Raw genomic sequence first — 23,164 nt, 5'->3', positions numbered from 1 at the left:
TAGTTTAAATAAAATGTAAGTTGCTTTTCTGCTAAATGCATACATGTAGAATTGGAGCAATTTTTGTAAACTATGCTATCTGGCCCATGGTAGTTTTGAGTCTATTTTTCCAGGTTTTTAATCTATTAAATTCCAGAATAGTTTTATTTATGACAGTGAGACAAGAATTTTAAGGCAAAAAAAATATATTTATTGCACTCACAGACCTAGCATCTAATAATTATTACATTTGTAACTTTTATTGATACATATGTCTTCATAAAATACATGGATATGCAACCCTATACAGCTAAAATATACAGAGATGAGATGTTACCATGGAGATGACAAATGAGAAAGAATTGTGGAATTTTGTGTAAATCTCAAATTCAGAATTGAACAGTTTGAATCAATTAATTACAAAAATAGTCCTCTCAAAAAAAAACAATGTCAGATTTTTTTTTTAATATGTTTTTCTCATAATGACCTAAACCTTACTGTCCTTGTCATCAGCATATACAGTTGACAGAGCAGACTGCAGCTGGTATTCAATACACATTAAATACAACAGTGCCCTCTAGTGGTTTTTTGAGAAAATGTTTGTGTGCAATTCATTACATTTACACAAACTATACAAGCCAGATTACTTATATATTTTTTGCATTATTAAGATTTAAAGTGCTTGACTAAGAAAAAATAAAAGTTGAATGCTATGTTGCAAATAGTGTGTTTCAGTAAATAAATATAATAAAAACCATACCATTCATTTTGTTTTAGGTCACTAGGAATTACTTAACCCTTTAGACTCCAATAGCAGAGTTAACTACCTAAAAGCATTTATTTGTTAAATGTAAGATATGTTAAGTTTTCCGGCTGTGGTTTATCAGAGAAGTCGTACGACCCTACTCTCCTTTTGTGACACAACAATCCAAAAATGACAGCCAGGGCAAACAGAACCAGACCAACACCAAGCGCAACATATTCAATCGTTTGAGTGGTAGCTGTTGCGTCGCTGGGTGCTTTAGGATAAGAGAATAGGAGAAATTGAGCCTTATTGATATTTTTGATGGCAGGTCTAATGTACAATATCAGTATAATAAGGTAGCATTCATACTAAATAAGAAGAACTTACGTTCTGTGGTACTTAATCTGAGCAAAGGTCCAAATGATGCCTTTGTCACTCCAATTAACGATAGATTTGCAGACCTGGATGCTCTCTCCACACAAGTCTAAAGGAATTGAAAAAAAAGATAAAATTCATGTAGAGGGGCCGTAGCCTATTATCAATATCTAAAAAAAAGTACCAAAATTGACCTGAATTTACTACAAGGCCTATCGAGTTTTTAGGTGTGCTCGACGTCTCGCGAGATGACATAAAGTATCGCGAGAGTATGATTTTATTAACCGTTCTCGCTGTACTTTTACATGTCATCCGCTTTTCAGTTTTTGCGGTGCTGCGTGAAGTCGAGTAACGTTACACCTAAAAACTCGAGAAAGCTATGAATTAACGTGGCGGAACTTCCCTCGATATGTCCAAGTATGTCTCCGCCTCATTCATTATTTGTAACTTATAACGGGACATTTTATCCCTAACTTTACAGCGTGATGTTCATCTACTGTAAAAGCTTACAGGTCTGCAGGTGTTGTCCTGAGTCTCCACACAGATCTGGATCTGACAGTGCAGGTAGATGATGTTCACTTCCACTAATGCAAAGATCTTCACTGATATCAAAGACACAGTGTCGTTCCCGTTCTGAATAACCGTGGTGTGTGAATTTTGTGTCGGACAGCTGATGATCAAAAAGTCATTAATAAACACTTAATACACAGCAGCTTTTAATAACACTAGAGCTGAACAGATGAGTGATGCTGCATCACTATAAATCTTGCTTAACTGAAATTTTATATATATTTCCATTTTTGCATTTGGCAGATGCTTTTTACAAGGTAAATTAAAGTACTGCATTTTTATAAGTAAATGGGTGCATCACAATCTGAAGGCTGCGCCCTCCCAAGGCCATATTATTTGAAGGCAAATGACGTCACTGCGCCGCGACGTATGCTGTCCTAAATGAAGTATAAGCCTACTTCCATACTGCATACGTCCTGTCCCAAATGGCACACTCCGGACTTGTGGTCCTCCTCAGAGTCCACACTTTGATGCACAGAAGTCGTATTTTGGAACAGACTCGAGCGTCCCGCCAGAAATAGGAAGAGAAGTTACCCGTCATTGTGAACTCCTCCCTTCCGTCGTCTGATTGGTCTGACTGCTTTCGCAAAGACTTCTGGGAAAGTCCACATGAAGTGCGCCATTTGGGACAGGGCCATAGTAGGCAAAAAGCAGTAGGTGAGTAGTATGTCCGAATTCATAGTAATCCAAAAACAGTAAGCGAAAAGTACCCGGATTACCTACTACTTCCGGTTAGCATTTTGCGGTGTTCATACCATAGATATGTACACTAGATGTCGCCTTGGGGTTTAAAGCATGCATCAAAATTGCGGCCATCTTGGAACAGGGGTCTTGTCATAGGAAGTAGCTAGGTAACGCTGCTATCTCCGCCTGTACTTCAAATTCATGAACGATGCTGGACTTTTGTGCTGCGTATGGATGTTAGGCCTATGCATTGTAGTTAGAAAAAGTAGATTTTCATAATATCAAAACTAAATTTTTTTCTGGACTAAATGCTAAATACATGTCTGACTGTTGGAACGAACAAAAAAACCCCTTGAAAATCGCATTCATGACGATTTAGGGTAATTTCCTTTCCGTTGCACAATTGCCTACAATGACGCTGATGCAGGGCTACCCTGTTTCAAGATGGTGGCTCAATTCGACACATTCGTTCCAATTCACCTGCCGTAGCCAAGGCGACATCTAGTGTACATATCTATGTGTTCATACGACGGACACTTCACTATCCCATGATGCCCCGGGAGAGGAGTTATCCAACGAAGAAGAACAGGCGTCTTCATATTAGGAAATGGTGGAAAGCGGGGATGCGGCTGTATTTGCGCTGGAATGACATGACGTGATGACGATGTATGTATTATGTACTGTATCAACATGGCGGATGAAGTAGGCCTACATCCGAATTCATACTATACAGTACCTACTGTTTTAATGGTCAGTAAGTAGGTACTTCATCTCATTTAGTACGTACTGTCACAGTATGTGGTCTCAGACGCAGCCTAGGTCTCTGCAGAACAAAAAAGGTGCGTTTCCCGATTTTGGGGCATTTTCAAACTGGTATTAGGCATTTTAACCATCCAATCAAAAAAGTACGGAAGCCCTGAAAACCCATCATCATTATTTTTTAACACCTATTTTAGTTTGAAAAAGCCCCAAAATTGGGAAACGCCTCATTTTTTTCTGCAGATTCCAAATGCGTTTCTCAATCCTTCACAGCCTTGGATATCCGTCCGTAGGACGGCATCCTTTGAAGGATCCAGCCTTCGAATTGGGATGCACCACTTGTGTTTTCTGGAAACCGAATCCATAACCTCTATTCTGTTAACAAATGGTCTACCAACTGAGCTACATGAACACTTAAAACTGGCCAAAATGTTACATGCAGTTACTTATTACATGTCTAAGATGACATTCCCAGACTGAAAAGATGTTATTTATTCAATCACAGTCACTTACCCATTGTCCAGAAACAGATAGCTGGTTGGCTGTAATGAGTCCCTGGTGGGTGTGGCCCAGCACTTGTTAATAATGACTTTAATTTGAGGGAAAGTTGTGTTGACCGCGACCTCCACAGTGACCTCGTCTTCTGGGGAGAGCGTGTAATTCTCAGGTAGTGGAAACGTCCCATTCAGCAGCCTAACGGTAACCTGGAAACTACCAGATCCTTCCACTACATCGTTCATTATGTCAGAATATCTAAGGGAACAGAGTGTATTAGTATTAGTGACCAAAATAACCTCTTGAGATGAACTAATTCTAACTAAAAGTCTTAAAGGGACAGTTCACCAAAAGATGAAAATTATTTCATCACTTAATCACCCTAAAGTTGTTTCAAACCTTGTTCTAAAAAAACAATGAGCTGTGTTTGTAACCAAACAGTTTTGCAGCACCATTGACTTCCATTATATTTTTTCCTACTATAGAAGTAAATGGTGCTCCAGAACTGCTTGATTAGAAACATTGCTCAAAATATCAACCTTTAAATTAACATTTAATAATTTCAAGATAATTTGTTAGAGGTGAAAATATGTCAAATGAAAGAGGAACATGTTTTTGTGTGATTACCCGTCTATAAATATAAGCACCCAATAACTGTAGATTACATATTTTGTACAGAGTTTGGGAATAACGTGTGATCTTTACAAATACCCTGTGGTCACCAACACCTTAAATGAGTTTCGATATTCTTCACATGACAAGGCATAGGGTACTGAGTGGGAAACGGAGAGAAAAACAAGCTCCATGGAGACGGTTGCTATGGAAGCACTGTACCCTGTGGGTGAGTATCCCATGGAGATGATGATGCTGCTGGGGTAGGTGCAGATGATGGGAACTGCCAGACGCTTAGGAGCAGCCATCAGAAAAATCAAACTGCTTATGTTGTTATAAAGAGTCACATTAAATGTATAATGGGTGCTGTTCTGCAATGCAAACAGAGCATTGGTCACACATTCATACTACAGGGATCATTTAACAGAGTAAAGTGTGCTTATACAGTATATTTACAGTATATTCCAGAACACTTACATGCTCCTGTGTAGTCCCACACTTATCCCAGGCCGTGATGAGCTGCACATGACTCAAATTGACTTTTTTTGGTCCACATTCGGGTTGACCGAGGTACAGGGAACTCACTGAAATATTATTGATGTCCAGGTAGTCTCGTCTTACCCTGACTGATATGTAACCAGTGCTGCACTGAACGGCTATTATCTTGGTACCAGGTGGCATATGGTTGGTAGATGAGACGCTAGACAGGCTTGATGCCTTGGATCTGAGTGAGGTTGCTTGAGTTGTGGTACTGGTCACTGATCTGTCAGTATTTAGCGTTGTGGAAGGAATAATGCTGGACTCTACAGATGCTGCTGCCATTGTAACATGAGTTGTGGATGTCGTGGAAGGGTCTGGGGTTGTTATGGGATCATTTGAGGTTTGATCGAAGTTCAGTGTGGTGGAGATTATAGTAAAAGACGGTGGAGTTGATGTTGAGAATGTAGCTTTGAGTGGATAAAGAAAGAAATAAACATGAGAAGATTAAAGGGAAACTTCACTTTTTTGAAAATATGCACATTTTCCAGCTCCCCTACAGTTAAACATTTGATTTTAACCCTTTTGGAATCCATTCAGCCGATCTCCGGGTCTGGTGTTTCCACTTTTAGCATAGCTTAGCATAATCCATTTAATCTGATTAGACCATTAGCATTGCGTTAAAAAAACAACAAAGAGTTTCGAAATGTTTCCTATTTAAAACTTGACTCTTCTGTAGTTACATTGTGTACTAAGACCAACAGAAAATTAAAATTTGAATTCTTTGGTTATTTTTTTCGGCCAATGCTAATGGTCTAATCAGATTCAATGAATTGTGCTAAGCTATGCTAAAAGTGGTATTTAATTAGACTTTATGAGACTTTAGCCTGGATTTCACAGACAGGGTCACAAATGTGCATTTATTCAAACGGCGCATGACTGCCTTCCAGCTGTTGCAATTAAAGTTAGGGGAAATCTGGTATACCTGCACAGCTGCGCCCTTTTCTACTGGGGTTCAAGTCTTCGTACCCATACCAACAGTCGCAGGTGTACGAGCCATAGGTGTTATTACAGTTAGCCCATGGAGAGCAGTCCGCCATACCCAACAAACACTCGTTTAAATCTATAAATAACAAGAGACCAATCACATCAACAACAAAAACTGTGGCAACTATTCCATCATCCAACTTCTTATGCTGTTTTAACAAGTAAATAATGATGCCTAGACACACAGGCAGATATGCAATACCTTCTATGTGTATACTGCTGTTGTCTACAGCGTATACATGGCTGCTCTGTAGTGATGTCATGAGAGCATTGGACACATTATACAAGCTCAAGTTGCTGTTTGGTTGAAATACAATAGAAAAGTTCACAATCACACTGCCGTTGGACAGTGACGTGATGTTTATGGTGACCACTCCTGAGACAACAAGTTGCCGTATATCTTCAGGCAAGGATAAAAGAATCTGGAAAAACATTTAAGAGGAAATCTGTTTATTTTTGACAATGTCTTTGTTTATTGTAAATCAAAGATTATAAATTAATTAAATATTTTACCATTTAGAATAATCGTATTTTATAGGGGTGCACCGATATATCGGCCGATGATGCTTGCTATGCTTCTCAATGAATTACGGTGAAATGCTGCTACATCCAAAAGCCAGAGGGCGCGCTCGTGCAGAAACTCAATATGCGCTGTAGACGAAGAACCATACACACACAGCTATGACCATAGATACGTATAATAAAGGCTAGATGTCTCACCCGCGCTGCTGGCCAATTGAGTGGAATGTCCGCATTTGGCAGCCATCTTACAACAGGCAGCTTGCTCACTCGTAGCATTGAGTTTTAATGGGCAGGAACTTTTAAATGACCATAACTTGCTCAATTTTCTACCGATTTTCAAACGGTTTGTTTGTTATAAATTTCAAAGGTGTACCTATGACACTGCATACTAAAAAAATTCATGAAACATGTTAAAGCATTATAGCCACGCTAATAACGTTTGTAAGAAACCAAACCGTTTGAAAATTGGTAGAAAATTGAGCAAGTTATGGTCATTTAAAAGTACCTGCACCATTAAAACTCAATACTACGGGTGAGTGAGCTGCCTGTGGTAAGATGGCCGCCAGGTGAAGGTGTTAGAGACTCCGCCGTAGCACATCTAGCCTTTATTATACATATCTATGTCTATGACACGCAGCTCCAGGAAATGGCTTAAGGATATATTTATATTGTTGTGCTTCAAACCTTTTCAAGTATTTTCATGATAATAAAGACTGTATAATGATTATGTTTGACGAGTGTTGCTTTTTCAAATCCATGTTATAAACGAGTCAAACTAACAGTGATTTCAGATCGATAAGGACTTAAAGCCGTAGTACATGAAATAGCTGTGAATAATATCGGCTGTGCAATTCAGAATAGTTATCGGCCACATATTATTAGTGTATATCGGCATTTATCGGTGCACCCCTAGTATTTCTGTAACCACTTACTTCATTTGCTTAAAAAATGATTATGTTGATACTCATGTATTTGAAAGAATGAGAAAACCATTACCTCATCTATGACACTACTACAAAACGCCTTATATTCTTCACTGTTTGGATCGCCCATATACTGTGCATACACCACGTTCGTCAAACGGGCTATCGCACTAAGCGTTTCTCCATCTAAAGAAAGCATTTTCATTTTAGACAAATGAGAAAACAGTAATATAATGCAAAACTATGCTTTCACCTGTAGTAGGGCCCCTATCTTCATATATAAAAACCCCTTTGAATGTACTAAGACCAAAAAAACTGGGTTCTGATCCAAAACACAGAAGTACTAAGTGCCCAGTTGTACTTACCTGTCCTCACTTTGACCTCCGTATGGTTTCCCATGTTTTCACAGGTAATTGGTGCGACCCGTACAGTATAAAGTACCCCAGGCATCAAGTCTCTAAACATCCAATGCAAGCTTGTTATGTACAAGTTATTCAGTTCAGTGGTCCCATGTAGCAAAACCAGATGAAATTTCACACCCGTCTGATTGTTGGTGGTCCATGTCACGTTGAATGTGGAATTAGTGACATTATTAGCAGAGATACTGGTGATCTCCGGTATGTAGTCTTAACATAAAAATAAATCGGATGGCTGGTGTTAGTAATATAAAGTGTTTATGACCATACAAGTAGCATAAAACATTAACAAAAATGTCCTTTGTATGTGTAACAGTTATAGTATTTTGCATAACATACCACACTTAGGAGATGGTTGGCTGCTTGGATTTGTTTGTGTAGACTGATCAACAAAGGATGTTGACATCGGTCCATCACTACTTTGTGTTCCACCAGTATCAGTATTTGTTGTAGGACCTTTTAAAAGTTTGGGTTAAAAGCAGAGCCGGCAAGATAAACAGATAAACCATTATTAACCACTTTCAGATAAGGCACACTGATTAAACACTTGAAAAATCTGGTCTGAAGGGGTTAAAAGATTTGAAGTGATGTAGTGGGTGTCAGCGGGCACAAAATTACCGGTAGTATATTGAGATGTTGTGGTGGGGGAGTTTCCTGTTGTACTTGCTGGAGTAGTTACTATGGGGGCTACATTAGAAACCAGAAAACACTTCATGGTTATGACAAATTATAGGTTTTTATCATACAGTATATGGTCAAGCAATCATTTAAACATCTAAGTATGCGTCATCATAATGAAGTAAAACAAATATATATTCTTTATGTTCTACTTTCTTTCTTACCAATGCAAACCGTTCCAGGCTCTGTAGGATTTTGGTCCTCAAAACCATGATGGCAGATACATACATAAGATCCTTCAGTATTATTGCAGTTTGTGTGGTTGGAACAGTTGTTCAACTCCGGGACTGCACATTCATCCACATCTGTGTTGGAAAATGAAAATACATCCATGTGTGTGTGTGTTTGTAATGGTGATGCTAAAATGTAATTTAATGCAATTGATGCATTTTATAAGCAGGAGCTTAAATGCAAAAGCCACTAAACACCATATCTGAGATAATGATATTAACTGAATGCACTCTATAATATTTATTATATTTATTAAATGCTTTCGCTTCAAATTCGCTTAAAGAGTAACTAAACCCTAAACCAACTTTTTTTAGTTAATGATCTGTAAGAATGATGCTTTATTAGTGCTGTTCATTGATTTTAGTAATTTTTTTGACATTTGGATATAAAGTGTTTCAATACTGCAATATATGGTGTAAAAACGTCTGAGTGCTGCCCTCTTCAAGTTGAACGGTGGGTACTGCAGTTGAATTTTCCCATTGGATGTTGGGTCCAAAAAATGACTCGTGACGTTAGCAGGTTCAAGCTCACCACGCCCTTGTTACGATCTCACCACACACTTGGTACGAGCTTAGTTCGTCCCCTCTATCTCCTTTGGGATCTGCCCACTTTTCTTGCATTTTTCAAATATTGCCAGTGGGTGGAGTCAGGCTCTGACCAGGGGTTTAGTTACGCTTTAATCCCAGCCTCAGGCCATTCAGAAATAACAGTTTGTTAGCATAGTCTGATAAAAAATGCTAATTTATAAGAAAACATGTCAGACGCACTTAAAGGGTTTTGAAACTAAGCTCTTCATATATTATCTGTGTGATACATAGACTGTAAAAAAGATGGACGACGCCTGTTCGCTCTCTTCCATTGGTGAAAAGTGAAGCCGCCAGTGTCCTGATATGGCGCTGACATCTTGGGTGTTGAGCCTGCGCAATAGCGATTTCGGGACCAGTCATGCGCAGTAGTGAGCAGGAAGGGAAGGCGCGAAGTCAAAACCCTGCCCTCGCTCTCGTAGAATGCGCAAATCACACGATATCACAGCTGTCAATCATGACGTGACACCACCGTTTTTATATCATTAAATAACTAACTAAACACAAACCTATTTTAAAAACAAACATTTGAATTAACATCAGCGTGATAAAAACTACAGTAAATGACAGAAACCAGCTTCGGAAAAAAGATAATTGAAGTGTAATTAATTTTTTTAGTTGGTCTCAAGTCCCATTGAATAACATGGGGAGGCGGGCTTTATGACCTATACTGGGACCAGTCACTGGGGGGCGATCGAGACGTTTTGGCTTCACTTTTCAGGGCTTGTGCGGCACGCTTGGGGGTGTGTTAATAGAAAGTGCATTGGCCTGTTATCAATCGTATAAATGCTTTGAATTCACAATGACACAAATCAGACTGACACAGTGTTACAAGACATTTGCACCTACCTTCCACCGCCACATTAGTCACCTCCTCTATGATTTCAAGCATGTATAGTTGTGTGGAGATGTTCTTTAGAGACAAAACTATAGAGGAGCAAACCTGCACCGAGGAAGAGGTTGTGAAGGGCCCTGCTGCCCAGGACCAAAGATGATCCACAGAAATGCCATTAGTGCCAAGAGCACCAGTTACCTATGGAAAAACATTGCATTCATGTCACTAAAAAACAATATTGTATAGAGTGAGATATCAAAACCTAGACATTTTAGAAATTTTAGGGCTTCATAGGTGCATGTGAAACAAAATAAATGATGCCCCTGTTGTGCTGGCAGAAAAGATGGTCAAAATGTTATCTAGCAGTCACTGTACACCTAAAGAGTTAATATTAGTACCTCAGAGGTACATACTGGTTGCAAAGAATGCATATTGGTACCTTAAAGGTTCATATTGGTACCAAAGAGTGCATGTTGTTACCTCAAAGGTTCATATTGGTACAGACGAGTGCATATTGGTACCTTAAAGGTTCATATTGGTGCCAAAGAGTGCATGTTGGTACCTCAAATGTTCATATTGGTACAGACGAGTGCATATTGGTACCTTAAAGGTTCATATTGGTACCAAAGAGTGCATGTTGGTACCTCAAATGTTCATATTGGTACAGACGAGTGCATATTGGTACCTCAAGGGGGCATATTGGTACCTTAAAGCTTACATATTGGTGCCAAAGAGTGCATATTGGTAGCAATGAATGCATATAGGTACAGACGAGTGCATACTGGTACCTCAAGGGGGCATATTGGTACCTCAAAGGTTACATATCGGGGCCAAAGAGTGCATATTGGTACCTGAAAGATACATATTGGTACCAAAAAGTGCATATTGGTACCTCAAAGATACATATTGGTTCCAAAGAGTGCATATTGGTACAGACAAGTGCATATTGGTACCTCAGGGGTGCATATTGGTACCAATATACATATTGGTGCCAAAGAGTGCATATTGGTACCTTAAAGATACATATTGGTACAAAAGAGTGCATATTGGTACAGACGAGTGCAATTAGGTACAGACGACTGCATATTGGTACCTCAGAGATGCATATTGGTACCTTAAAGGTTACATATTGGTGCCAAAGAGTGCATTTTGGTATATCAAAGATTCATAGGTACCGATGAGTGCATATAGGTACCGACGAGTGCATATATGTACAGACGTGTGCATATAGGTACCTCAGAGATGCATATTGGTACCTCAAAGGTTACATATTGGTGCCAAAGAGTGCATTTTGGTACATCAAAGATACATAGGTACCGACGAGTGCATATAGGTACCGACGAGTGCATATACAGACGTGTGCATATAGGTACAGACGAGTGCATATTGGTACCTCAAAGATCCATTGGGACCAAATGTATACATATTTGACATTTGTACTTAAGTGGTACATATAGGGACAACTTTTTTGACCATATTTTACTGACAGTGTGTCTAGGTACAGTAGGAAGCGCAGTGTCTGCCATATGTTTAATTTAGGTGCTAAACATAAAATAGTAAATAGTGTCCAAGTTATAGAGTGATTGACTACAAACCACAGAGTGCAGAAGTCGTGTGTGGTTAAAAAGTCCTTTGTCCATATTAAGAAGCTCAAAAGCTGTTTTAACGGTTATTGTTGCATTGAAGCACCAGTTTCTGTTGCCTGATGGAAGATGGGTATTTTAATGTCATTGCATGCTGTTGAGAATTCTGGGGTGTAAAATAATGTATGTTATTGTGTATAATATCCTCTCACCTGGTGGAAGTGGGTCTGAGCATTGATAGGTGTTCTCGTTCTGACAACATTTTTGCCGTTTAGGGCAATCTATGTCCCACATGCACACAGAGCTGGATGAGTTTGCATCATACCATTGAGACTCTGTCACTGAGGGACAGAGCCCTGGCTTTGATGTAAATTCTGCACTTCTGTTCAAAGCTCCCGAAATGAAGCAAAATCATTATATATGGTATATAATTATATATAGAATGTATTTTTCAATCACAGAGTTAAAACTTTAAGAGTAGATTTTACAATGAAATTCACAGTGAAATACTTACGCAAAGCACAGTAACTCCCAACTTGTTCGTAGCCATGGCAACATTTCATGACCTGTTTGGTTGTGTTGGAGAACTCCATTCGATATGATGTTTGATAAACTGTAACGTCACACACTGTCCATGGCAGCCATCCTCCACATGGTCTCTTTTGAGTGTATGAGGTTGGATAGGAGATCACATGGGTCACCAACACAGACTCATTCACAGAACATCGATGATAACCCGAAAGAGATCGATCATATCCTGACAGATAAAGACAGGGAAATCAAATCTTTCAGTCAGCATATTGATAAAACTTTGAAAATTGTTGAAAACAAATCTTAAATCACAGAGTGAACAGTCTATTGATAATAATTATATTTATTATATAATATTTTATATTATATTATTTTAATAGTCCTGAATTCACAATGTAAAATCTAAGCACACATCTGGGGCACCATTGACTTCCATAGTAGGAAAAAATACTTTGGAAGTCAGTGGTGTTTCAAAACTTTGGTTTGGTTACAAACATTCAACAAAATATCTTCTTTTGTGTTAAGCAGAAAAAATTCAGACAGGTTTGGAACAACTTGAGGGTGAATTAATGACAGAATTTTCAGTTTTGGGTGAACTATCTCTTTAAGAAAATGTATTTTAGAGCAAAAATACATTTAAGACTACTGTGTTTCGGTTAAAAGTACAAATATAAATAGTTATCTTTAAGAGAGATTTAATCATATATCCCATTAGAAAGAAAAATAACAAATAATGGAAAAATTAAGTCTGTAATTCCAAATAAAAGGTTTTAATGCACACATTCATCATCAAATACTTTTTAATTATTTAATAATCAAGCAATCTTTGTAACTTTGTACATCTTGTATTCATTTTTAGGTGACTTTGGATGAACATGAACATACTGGTAAAGATATTAATCATTTCGCTCCACCATCACTATCTCATTTATGTCTATGTTTAGTACCTTAAGAAATTATTAGAAAATCTGGAACACAGTTATAAAGCAATCTTTAAGCAATAAAGTGTTAAGCATAAATAGTTTTTCCTACCTTTAAATAAAGTGTTATGCCCTCTTCCAAGGCCAAGTAAAGATGTGATAAACCAAGTTCCCACAACCCACTGCATTTTGTGTCAAATACTTGATGTTTTTATGAATCATACTGAGCCATTGTGAAAAACACACACTTCACTCCATAAAAACCACAGACACTGCTGTAAGTGGCACCTGATCGTCTGTCTTTACTCCACCTCTATACATAAACACCCATCTTGCCGTGTTTGTTTGTTTGTGCTTGTGTGTATTTAACCATTTTGATTGCTACTAACAACTATAGAATGAAAACATAATGGCAGTTTTTAAAAGCACATTCATATTAAATGTTATATTGTTGTCAATTTGTAATGTTTTAGCAGGTAGCATGGATTAAGGATGAAAAATATTTTAAAGATTTTTTTAAAGAAATGGTACAGTGTTATGTTTTACAAGTCAATTACTGAGTGTGTTTTGATTTTGTATCTTCCCAGTCATTTTAGTGATGCTAATAGGGTTTAGTTTGGATAACGTTAAGGATAGTCCCTAATGGCGCTGCTTTGTGTTTACAACCATGTTACTAAGACACCTTTAACACCCCATTCTACGTAAAGTGAGTTCACACCTGTACGACTGTGAAAGGTAATTTCTTTTAAGAGATTTTCTTCAGTTGAAGTGTGTTGTGACTGAATCAGTCACAGAACAAGACACACATTTATGGATGCTGACACATATGGACAACAGATTATCTGCACCACGTCTGTCATTTGGATAAATCTAGCAGCTAGAGTGGTGTGAAAATAGCCTAATTAAAGAATGGCACTGTTATGTACTCACTGAATGACTAATATGTCCTCATACAAGAAAACAACACCACACACTGTTCTGTGTGCATGATAAAAATAAATTAGTTCATACATTTAGCTGCATGAGTTTAGACTTAAAGGGATAGTTCACCCAAAAATTTAAGTTCTGTCATCAATTACTCACCATCAAGTTGTTACAAACCTGTAGGAATTTTTTCACACAAAGCAAAATATACCCAACAGTTTTTTGAGCACCATTGACTTCCATAGTATTTTTCTTTCTACTATGGTAGTCAATAGAGCTCCTGTTTCCTGCTTGATTACAAATGTCTATCTTTATTTTCAGCAGAACTAAAACATTTATACAGGTTTGGAACAAGTTGAAGGTGAGTAAATAATGACAGAATTTATATTTTAAGTGTGCTATCCCTTTAAGTGTTGCAACTAAAGAGATAACATACAGACACTGATATGATGCTTTCTGGAGCCTTAGGGGCCAGTCACACCAATAGCGTTTATGGCAGTTGCAGGCGCCTTTTTTGAATGATATTCTATGGGCAGGGCGCGTTTTTAAGGAGCGCTGAGAGCGGAGAAGCGCCCGACGTCATTCGTGTCTTTCCATTGTCCAATCGAATGAGGGGAGAGGCGGGCCTTACGTTGTGGTGAGGGAAGTTTACTGTTGCTTTGAAGAACCGGACTCCACTCGCTCACTCTCTCCTGCGTGTTTGTGCACCTCTCATCCTCAAACAAGGTCAGAGCAAGCGTCCTCTTTTTAAAGTTTCTGCTGATATGACAGTTAACAGCAAAAGAGCGCTCACGCTTCAATATTTGATTGACAAGACAGCTGACTCGGTGGTTGCTTAGCAATATGAAAAGCCGCGTCGCACTGCTCTTTTTTTTAAAAAGGCAGTGCGTCGCGCCTTGCGTTTGCAAGCGTTTAAAGCGCTTTTGGTGTGACTGAAGCCTTAAGGTGCATTCACACCGACTGCAGTAGAGGCGGCAAAAACGCACTATTCGCGTGTAGTTAGATGCTTGAATTTACTCGCTTCATTCGCATGAAAATCCGTGTGTGAAATTCTAGTCATTAGAGACATTCACGCGAAAATTCGCTTCATGGGAGGGGCTTCTGCGACTCCGCTGAGACTCCGCTCGCTTCCTGTAATCACGTCACTACTACAGCAAGGTCCTGATCAGTTAACCTAGCGCGGAAATCCGCCGAAGTTCAGATATTTCAACTCGCGCTTTCCCATGAAAATGCTCAATTCGCACAGAACTCTGCATTTGCGCCGCGCCTACCGCGTGTATCGCAAGATGCCTAATCGCGTCTTTGCATTGACTTAACATGTAAATCACTCGCGCTTGCCGCCTCTACCGCGTCTGGTGTGAACCCTGCATTCACGCGGAAATTCGCGTCATGGGAGGGGCTTCTGCGACTCCGCTCGCTTTCTGTAATCACGTCACTACTAGAGCAAGCTCCTGATTGGTTAACGTGGTGCGTTTTTCCGACAAAGTTCAAATTTTTCAACTGCAACTCGTTTGCGCGCAAACGCTCAATACGCGCCATTCGCGCGAACTAGACACGCGAATGAGGCGGAATCATGTCTACCGCACCACGCTAAACCCCTCATTCACGGCGCGAGACCTCCAGACGCGCGTCAACGCGTCTTCACATTGACTTAACATTGAAATCACCCGCGCTTGACGTCTCTATTGCGGCTGGTGTGAACGCAGCATTAGAGTATTTTTTTGTAGTATTGAATTGGTCACCTCAGACATCCTGAAAACTAGTAATAAACTGTTGAAAAGGTATTCTTAACATATTATCCATAAAAATAATAAAGAAAGTGAAGTGCAGTACTGAGTCTTAAAATTGGTGGTGCCACCTTTATTTTTGGTAACTTAACAGAAGGCCTATATATTATATAAAGGTTTTAGCTGCTGGGCCATGGACAACAATGTAGCCACTGCATGAAACTGATTTGTTACACATAAACCTCAAAATCACTTGGGTCCACGGTGTTTAAACTTGCCTCCTGTAGTTTCACTTTTGCATGAGTTGGCTTGTGTACAGAAACACAAAAGTCCTCCCATAGGAAAATATAATGAGTACAATTTCCCATCTGTGACAAACCTTGTTAATCACGACAGTAATGGGGAAAGAATCTAGATCTTGAATTATACTTATATGTAATATGTATATTAGTTATTCAGTCTTCAGTCCTAGCCTAAAGAAATACATCTGTTTGTGAATGTCATTATGAAAGATTTTTTCATGGTTATATCTAAAATCAGGCTTAACAATCAGGGCTCCACTGTCATGTGCAAGCATATGTTTACCTCTGTTTTAATGTCAACTTAAAAATAATTGACATTGTTTCAAGCTAAATAGTTTTTTTGTCATTCATAGCTGTTATGGAATTACTTTATGTCTGTACAATTTCTAGGTATTACTGTAAATTAAAACCTTTATTAAACATAAAAATGTTCTTCAGCAGATTTCCACAAGTGTATTGCCCGTCTCTTTAATATGTATCCTGTGTATACGTGCGGACTCATGTCAGTCGTTTGAATCACACCGTCATCCTCTGCTCATTTCCTCCGTAAACGCCCAAAGCTCACACAGGAGCCAATCATAGCGCGGCACACGTGACGAGCGCTCTTTGCGATGACCTCATCCCTAGAGTGGGATGACGTCAAATACAAGATGGATGGAATCACGACAGCTTCACGCTCAACGCAACTCTGAAACAAAGTCCTGTGTCGGAGCTTCGCGGCGTCCAAAGCCAACAAACAAGGGTGAGTTAATATATTGAACAACTTTATTTCGTCGTCCTATTGAAATAGTTGGATGTTGTTTTGGTTAAATCCGTCTTTTATGACGTAACGCCGAAAGGATTTTCTCTCTCTCTTTCTCACCTGACATAAGCAGCCTGTTGTGCAGAATGCAAGATCTGCGCAGGCAGTGACAGCGCAGGGTGTGCGCGCGCGCAGACGCGTGTTCGAACCGTTTCGTTTCCTATCTTGAAATAGTGGAGCGGAAAAAAACCCGCAACCGGTTGCCTAGCTTTTGTCATGTGCTTGATGATATGGTCAGAACTTGGCAACGCTGAATCAACTAATGTTTTTTTTACCTAAAACGGAAGTGAAGAATAAGATAAAGGTTACTTATTGAAGTAACTAATGGTTTTAACACGCATTAAAACATAAAGGTACTCTTTCCTCGTTTCATGAGCGAATAGTTTCACTAGTAAGCGTAACCAACTGTAACTAACGTTAGACATGATGTAACCAGCTGTGTTTCTGCGCATGTGTAGACACTGGAATGGCTTGCGTGTTTTAATGACTTTAATTTTTCATATTTTAGCTTATTATATATCAACAGGTAATATGTAAAATATAAACAAATAATGTATATAAATAAATAGATATTAAATAAAAAAAATGTAAGATAATAAATACATATTGAATTGAATTGAATAAACTTCTTCTGTATAGTGATAGAGAGAAATTTTTTTTTGCTAGAAACCACATTTACTGGAAGAAAGAAAGAAAGAGAAGAGAGCAGAAGTTAATCTAGCAATTCTGTTTAATCTGCTATTTTTGCTAACAAATTTAATTTACAATATGTTTTTATTGGTAATTTTTTGTTGAATACACTGATATGAATTTGCAATGCCCCTAATGTTGCTTCTTTCTCCACTCCAAGGCCAAAATGGAGAGCCTCGTGCACTACTGTAATCCCGCCCATGGTATTTCCCTGCTGAGTGCACTCAATGAGCAGAGGTTAAAGGGCCAGCTCTGTGATGTTGTCTTGTTAGTCGGCGATCAACAGTACCAGGCCCACAAAAGCGTGCTTGCCTCTTGCAGTGAGTATTTCCAGTCTGTATTCTCCAGAAGAGACTCCGAGAACCAATCCATCATTCAACTTGACTTCTGTGAATCGGATGCTTTTGAGATCGTGTTAAACTACATATACTCATCATACATGTTCGTGGAGAAATGCAGCCTTGCAGCCATACAAGAGCTGGGATATAGTCTCGGCATTCCCTTTCTAACCAACATCATGTCTGCGAGACCCCAGGCATCATATTGTGTGTCGAGAAAACGCGTGATGCTTTCGGAGGAGGACGATATCGCTAATCAAACGAGAAGTGTTATTGTCCATCAAGGTCAGAGCGATCAACCTGCAGTAGACGTGATTCAAAGGAGAAGTTTGAATTTTCAGGGAAAACCATGTAAACAGACCACAGGCATGATCCCGGAGCACCTCTCCCTCGCACATGGATTCGGTGGTCAGAGCCATTGCTCAGGACGTGTCAGACCAAATGATAAAGAGACTAACAGTACCTCCATCAGCAGAACTTCTAGCAAAAAGACGGTCGATGGTGAATGCACGTCCATCATCTCCTCACCAACGTCCATACTGAGGCGTCGAACTGAATACAGACCACCATCTGCAAGGCCGCAATTAACATCCTCCGTGTCATTCAGCGAGTCCGTGCAGCATACCAGCTTACAATCAGACCAAACCGAAGAAAGAATGGAGACTTCACATGATTCCAGACCAGCAGGAGAGCATCAGGGTCCCCGCAACCAAACCGTAGACCGGAGTGGGCCGCTGATTAAAAGCCTGCTACGCAGATCGCTGTCAATGGATAGTCCTGTTCCTGTTTTCTCTCCAGCTCTAGAGCTGAAGGACTCCCAAAGCAGGGACCAGTCTGCGGTGAAATCGGTTACTTCGTCAGGAAGGTCAACATCAACTGAAAGCGAGGATCGGGTGTCAAAAGATAAGTCGCTTATACTCAGGTCGAGACAACGAAATGTGTTTGAGACTGAGGGAACTCAGACTACACAATTTAGCATAAAAGCAGAACCCAGCAGTCCTCTTGCAGAACCTTCGGAAATTGTTCGCATTACTGTTGGAGATAATCTGCCTGTCAACTTCAAAGAGTTTCAGGCTAACTACGAGGAAGGCCCCAGAGGATATTTCACTCCCTCAGTAAAGAGGAAAAATAAGTTGGATAGTAGTTACTTGTCCTTTAAGAGGACCAGGCCTAGTAATGAGCATCACCTTTCACATCAGGACAATTCGTTTGATGAGGTACCTTACAATTCTAACATCGACATTAATAATGAGGAACCCGGTGAACTCAGGCCAAACAAAATGTTTAAATGTTGGAACTGCCTGAAGGTGTTCAGGTCAAACGCGGGTCTGTATCGTCATGTGAACATGTATCACAACCCAGAGAAGCCGTACGCTTGCGACATTTGTCACAAACGTTTTCACACGAACTTCAAAGTCTGGACTCACTGCCAAACCCAACACGGTGTGGTGCAAAATCCGGCAGCCTCCTCTAGTTCCTATTCCGTTCTCGATGAGAAATTTCAGAGGAAACTGATCGATATTGTCAGGGAACGTGAAATAAAAAAAGCTTTGATTATGAAGCTCAGGAGAACCAAGCAAGGTCTGCAGTCACAACCCTTTGGCAGGAAAAGCAGACGATCCAGGTCCTACGGATGCCCCTACTGTGGCAAAATGTTCTTTTTCCAGTCACATTTAAAACTGCACATGAAGGGACACGCCGCTGAGCCGGGTGACCTTGACACGGATGCTGAGAGAGACCTTCAATACAAACAGCAGCAATTACATCTCAAAGAAAACCAAGAAAGAGATGTTTTTTGCTGCAGGCTCTGCAGTGAGAAACTTCCCTCTCCATCTGAATTGGAAGACCACGAGAGGGCCTGCAGGTATGCCACCGTCTGCCCATATTGTGGCCTTCGATTCTCCAACACAGTTGTGAAGAAAGACCACGAAGCTCACTGCAAGTACAAAAAACTGACCTGCCTCGAATGCATGCGCACATTCAAGTCCTCTTTCAGTATATGGCGCCATCAGGTGGAGGTGCACAACCAAAATATGATGAGTGTTAAAGAGCAGCTGACCCTCGGTCTCCAGGAGAGCAATCAGGATGAGGAATCGGAAGTTCTCGGTGTTCCAGCAACTCAGGAGTCGATGCAAGATAACAGAGAGGACAACGTTTACAGCGACTCATCAATTCCACCCATGTTCGACTCTGAAGACTCATCATCTTACGTTCCTGAAGACCTGAGCTCCAGCCACGGTCAAGGGGAGCTGCAAGTGAAAGAGGAACCTCAAGAAGAAGCGGTTACAGGAAAGGATAATGTGCATGAGAGTGCAATCTCGGTGGGATCAGATGAGCCGAGTGTGTGGCCTTGTGAAAAGTGCGGTAAGCTTTTCAGTTGCCACAAAGACCTGGAGCGACATCAAGAACTGCTTTGCCACATCAAACCCTTCATCTGTCACATATGTCACAAAGCTTTCAGGACCAACTTTCGCCTCTGGAGTCACTATCAGTCTCACATGTCCACTTCAGATGGAATGAGGGAGATTGACAGATTTCCATCGTCTCCATCACCTTCTCCGCCTCTAATGATTGCTTTCCCAGATCCTCCAAGTTCTCAAGAACCTCCAGTCAAAGGGAGTCAGTCTGGGATGGTTGCCTCAGAAGCGGAGGCCAGTGGCTCCACGTCACCATCGACGACACTCAAGAAGCCAGAGCAGGACAAGGCTGGTGAGGATGAACCCGGAGAGCACTTGCACGCCCAGTCAGACAGCACAGACAAGGCTATAACCCCTCAGGAATCCGACACACTATTTTATCACGCCCCGACTCTCTCAGCACTTACCTTTAAAAGGCAATACATGTGTAAATTCTGTCACAGGACATTTAAGACGGCTTTTAGTCTATGGAGTCATGAACAGAGTCATACTTAAGTCTCCATAGTTTGTAGACCTGATCATTGGGGTCGACTTAAGTTTAAGGAACTCTTTTTTTTTCTCATTGTTTGATTACATTGGGACACACAGGCAGCCTTATCGCTTAAAAGGGATTTTAAGGTTGGTCAAACGCAGGGATTTATCCATAACATTTATTTATAGTTAATCATCCATATTCCAATAAACAGTATTCAGACTGTCAGAGTTTCCAGCAAGATTTGCTTAAAATACATATTTCTGAAGCATTTACCTGTATTGTGTTTATTTATTATTCATGCAAATTATGTTTGCTTGCTTCTGGCACCAATGATTAAGAAAGAGAGACATAAAATGTGTATGGTTACTCTTTTAAAGGGATAGTAGTTCACCCTAAATGAAAATTCTGTTATTTTTTACTCACCCTCATGTTTTTCAAAACTTTAAAAGAAGATATTTTGATTATAGATGCCAAGCACACAGTTGATGGTACCCATTGACTTCCATAGTATTTGTTTCCCTATTATAAAAGTAAGTTGGTCTCATCTTCTTGTGTGATCAACAGAATAAAGAAACTCATACAGGTTTACAACAACATGAGGGAGAGTAAATGATAACATAATTTTCATTTTTGGGTGAACTATCCCTTTAAGCTTGTTTTGTATAAATATACCTTGTTTTAGTGGCCTTTTTGATCTTATTTAGCACTTTCAAGCAAATCCAAATAAAGTTTCTCTAATAAAAGCACAGGTTGCTGCATTTGAAATCAGCCCAAAGTACCATCAGATGGCTCAACCAATCATCTCTTAGCTATGGTCACGCAAAAAGATGGATGTAATTGCATCGCACACTTGAAAAAAGTTTTTATTCCATTTCCCCTTTTTTGGCAAAAAAGTTACAAATGTAAGTGAAGTTGATGTAAGATGAACCCTATAAAAAGCTGTATTAACAGATTCAGATGTCAAATAAATTTACAAGAATCTTTTTGAACACGGATGTAAAAACATGTTTATTATTTAATTTCAGCATTGCTTTCTAAAGGGATAGTTCACCCAAAATTGAGAATTCTTTCAACATTTACACACCCTAACTTTCTGTGCAAGTTCCTTTTGTTTAATATAAGAGGAGATATTTTGATAAATGATGGTAAGCATACAAGAAATGGTACCCATTGACTTTCATTGTATTTGCTTTTTCTACTATGGAAGTTACCATCAACTATGCTTACCATCATTTATCAAAATATCTTTTCTCTTAAGAAACTTAGAATAATGTGAGGGTGAGTAAATCATAACGCAATTTTTATTTTGGGGTGACTTATCCCTTTAAGTTGTATTTTTTATGTTCACGTGTTTTTTGACTGTTAATTGGACTTTCACGGTATTTTCATTTAGAGATTGTTGATAATATTCTGTGATAGTATTGAACAAATAGAAGACTTAATATGTAAACATAGCAGGCTTGGATTGATGTTGTATGCAGTTAGTGTGTGCCTGAAATGTGGATCTTTAAATATTTTTGTTTTTTGTACAGAATATGCAGTATGTGTGGGAATTAATTCTCATAGATGTGTATATGTAGAAGAGATACGTAAAAACAGATTTGTTTGAGCCTTAGAATTTTAATGCTGTATCGGTACTGTATCAGTACATTGTGAGCTCTACCATGGTATGAGCACAACTTACCAGAACTCAGTACTCAGTGATTAATGAAGTTTTGATGCAATGATGTTGAACGGTTGGACATTCCCTGTTCAGTGACATTTTAGTGTGACATAAACTGTTGAAGCACAAATCAGTAATCTTTTTTTCTTAATATTTCTCATATTTGGCAAGTGTTATAAAGGCTAATAATGCCTTGCTCTTTGCATTTTCGATCAGCTACTGTAATGCAATCTGTATTTTGATTTATAAAATTGTAATGCATTATTTTGTTCATCCCATTTCCCTCAAAGGCATCAAAAATCATTTAAAATGTGAAATAATAGCTACATTTATTATTTTAGCTATTGTTTCACTGAAATTGATTCGGTTTGCATTTACATTTGTCCCCAGTATTACATGACACTTAATATCAACGTTTGGTTATTTACATTAATTACAGTATCAGTAATTGATAGATGTCCAATTAATACTCAATACATTCATTTGACTCCGATACAAAGATTGTATGACATTGAATTAACATTAATGAAAGAACATTTGAATTCTCAAAATCATTTTTATGGTCTTTAACTTACTTTGTATAATATTTTCTCTGTTTTATGAAAATTATATCTTTGGTATTCCTGTGGTATCACTGCAATAACTAATATTCGTAAGCACTTGAATTGTTCTAATGTGGCTTTAAAAACTGTATCAGTTTTGTGTTAAAGCATTTTTCTACTGTTTTCTGTGCTTGCTTTCTAAAAATAAATAAATATCAATACTGTGTAACCACATTTGTGTTTATTCTGATTCGTCACCATGCTTGTGAAACTGGTCAGTGCAAAGCTAAATTTTACTGTAGCTGATATTTGGCAATA

The 23,164-nt window shown here is 39.1% G+C and overlaps 2 protein-coding genes across 2 annotated transcripts; one reads left to right on the top strand and one right to left on the bottom strand.

Moving 5' to 3' along the window:
• Window positions 1–201: 201 nt before the first annotated feature.
• Window positions 202–13,298, bottom strand: umodl1 (uromodulin-like 1). Its single transcript, XM_065259730.1, has 18 exons — window positions 13,079–13,298; window positions 12,030–12,272; window positions 11,728–11,907; window positions 11,528–11,634; window positions 9,947–10,130; window positions 8,447–8,587; window positions 8,223–8,291; window positions 7,944–8,060; window positions 7,554–7,814; window positions 7,262–7,374; window positions 5,946–6,165; window positions 5,682–5,819; window positions 4,697–5,166; window positions 4,442–4,590; window positions 3,626–3,865; window positions 1,610–1,769; window positions 1,112–1,208; window positions 202–998 (listed from the first exon to the last, which is right to left on the bottom strand). Exons 1-18 carry the CDS (start codon window positions 13,152–13,154, stop codon window positions 817–819), a joined length of 3,147 nt encoding a protein of 1,048 aa, XP_065115802.1. The 5' UTR covers window positions 13,155–13,298; the 3' UTR covers window positions 202–816.
• A 2,983-nt stretch (window positions 13,299–16,281) lies between these two features.
• zbtb21 (zinc finger and BTB domain containing 21) lies at window positions 16,282–23,075 on the top strand. The gene is made up of 2 exons (XM_065259744.2): window positions 16,282–16,661; window positions 17,572–23,075. The coding sequence occupies exon 2, from the start codon at window positions 17,578–17,580 to the stop codon at window positions 20,659–20,661; it is 3,084 nt and encodes a 1,027-aa protein (XP_065115816.1). The 5' UTR covers window positions 16,282–16,661; window positions 17,572–17,577; the 3' UTR covers window positions 20,662–23,075.
• Window positions 23,076–23,164: the final 89 nt, after the last annotated feature.

This window comes from Paramisgurnus dabryanus, chromosome 10 (assembly GCF_030506205.2).
Source record: "Paramisgurnus dabryanus chromosome 10, PD_genome_1.1, whole genome shotgun sequence".
NCBI lineage: Eukaryota > Metazoa > Chordata > Actinopteri > Cypriniformes > Cobitidae > Paramisgurnus > Paramisgurnus dabryanus.
The sequence above is the reverse complement of the archived record's forward strand: the minus strand, read 5'-3'. Positions and strand labels throughout refer to the sequence as shown.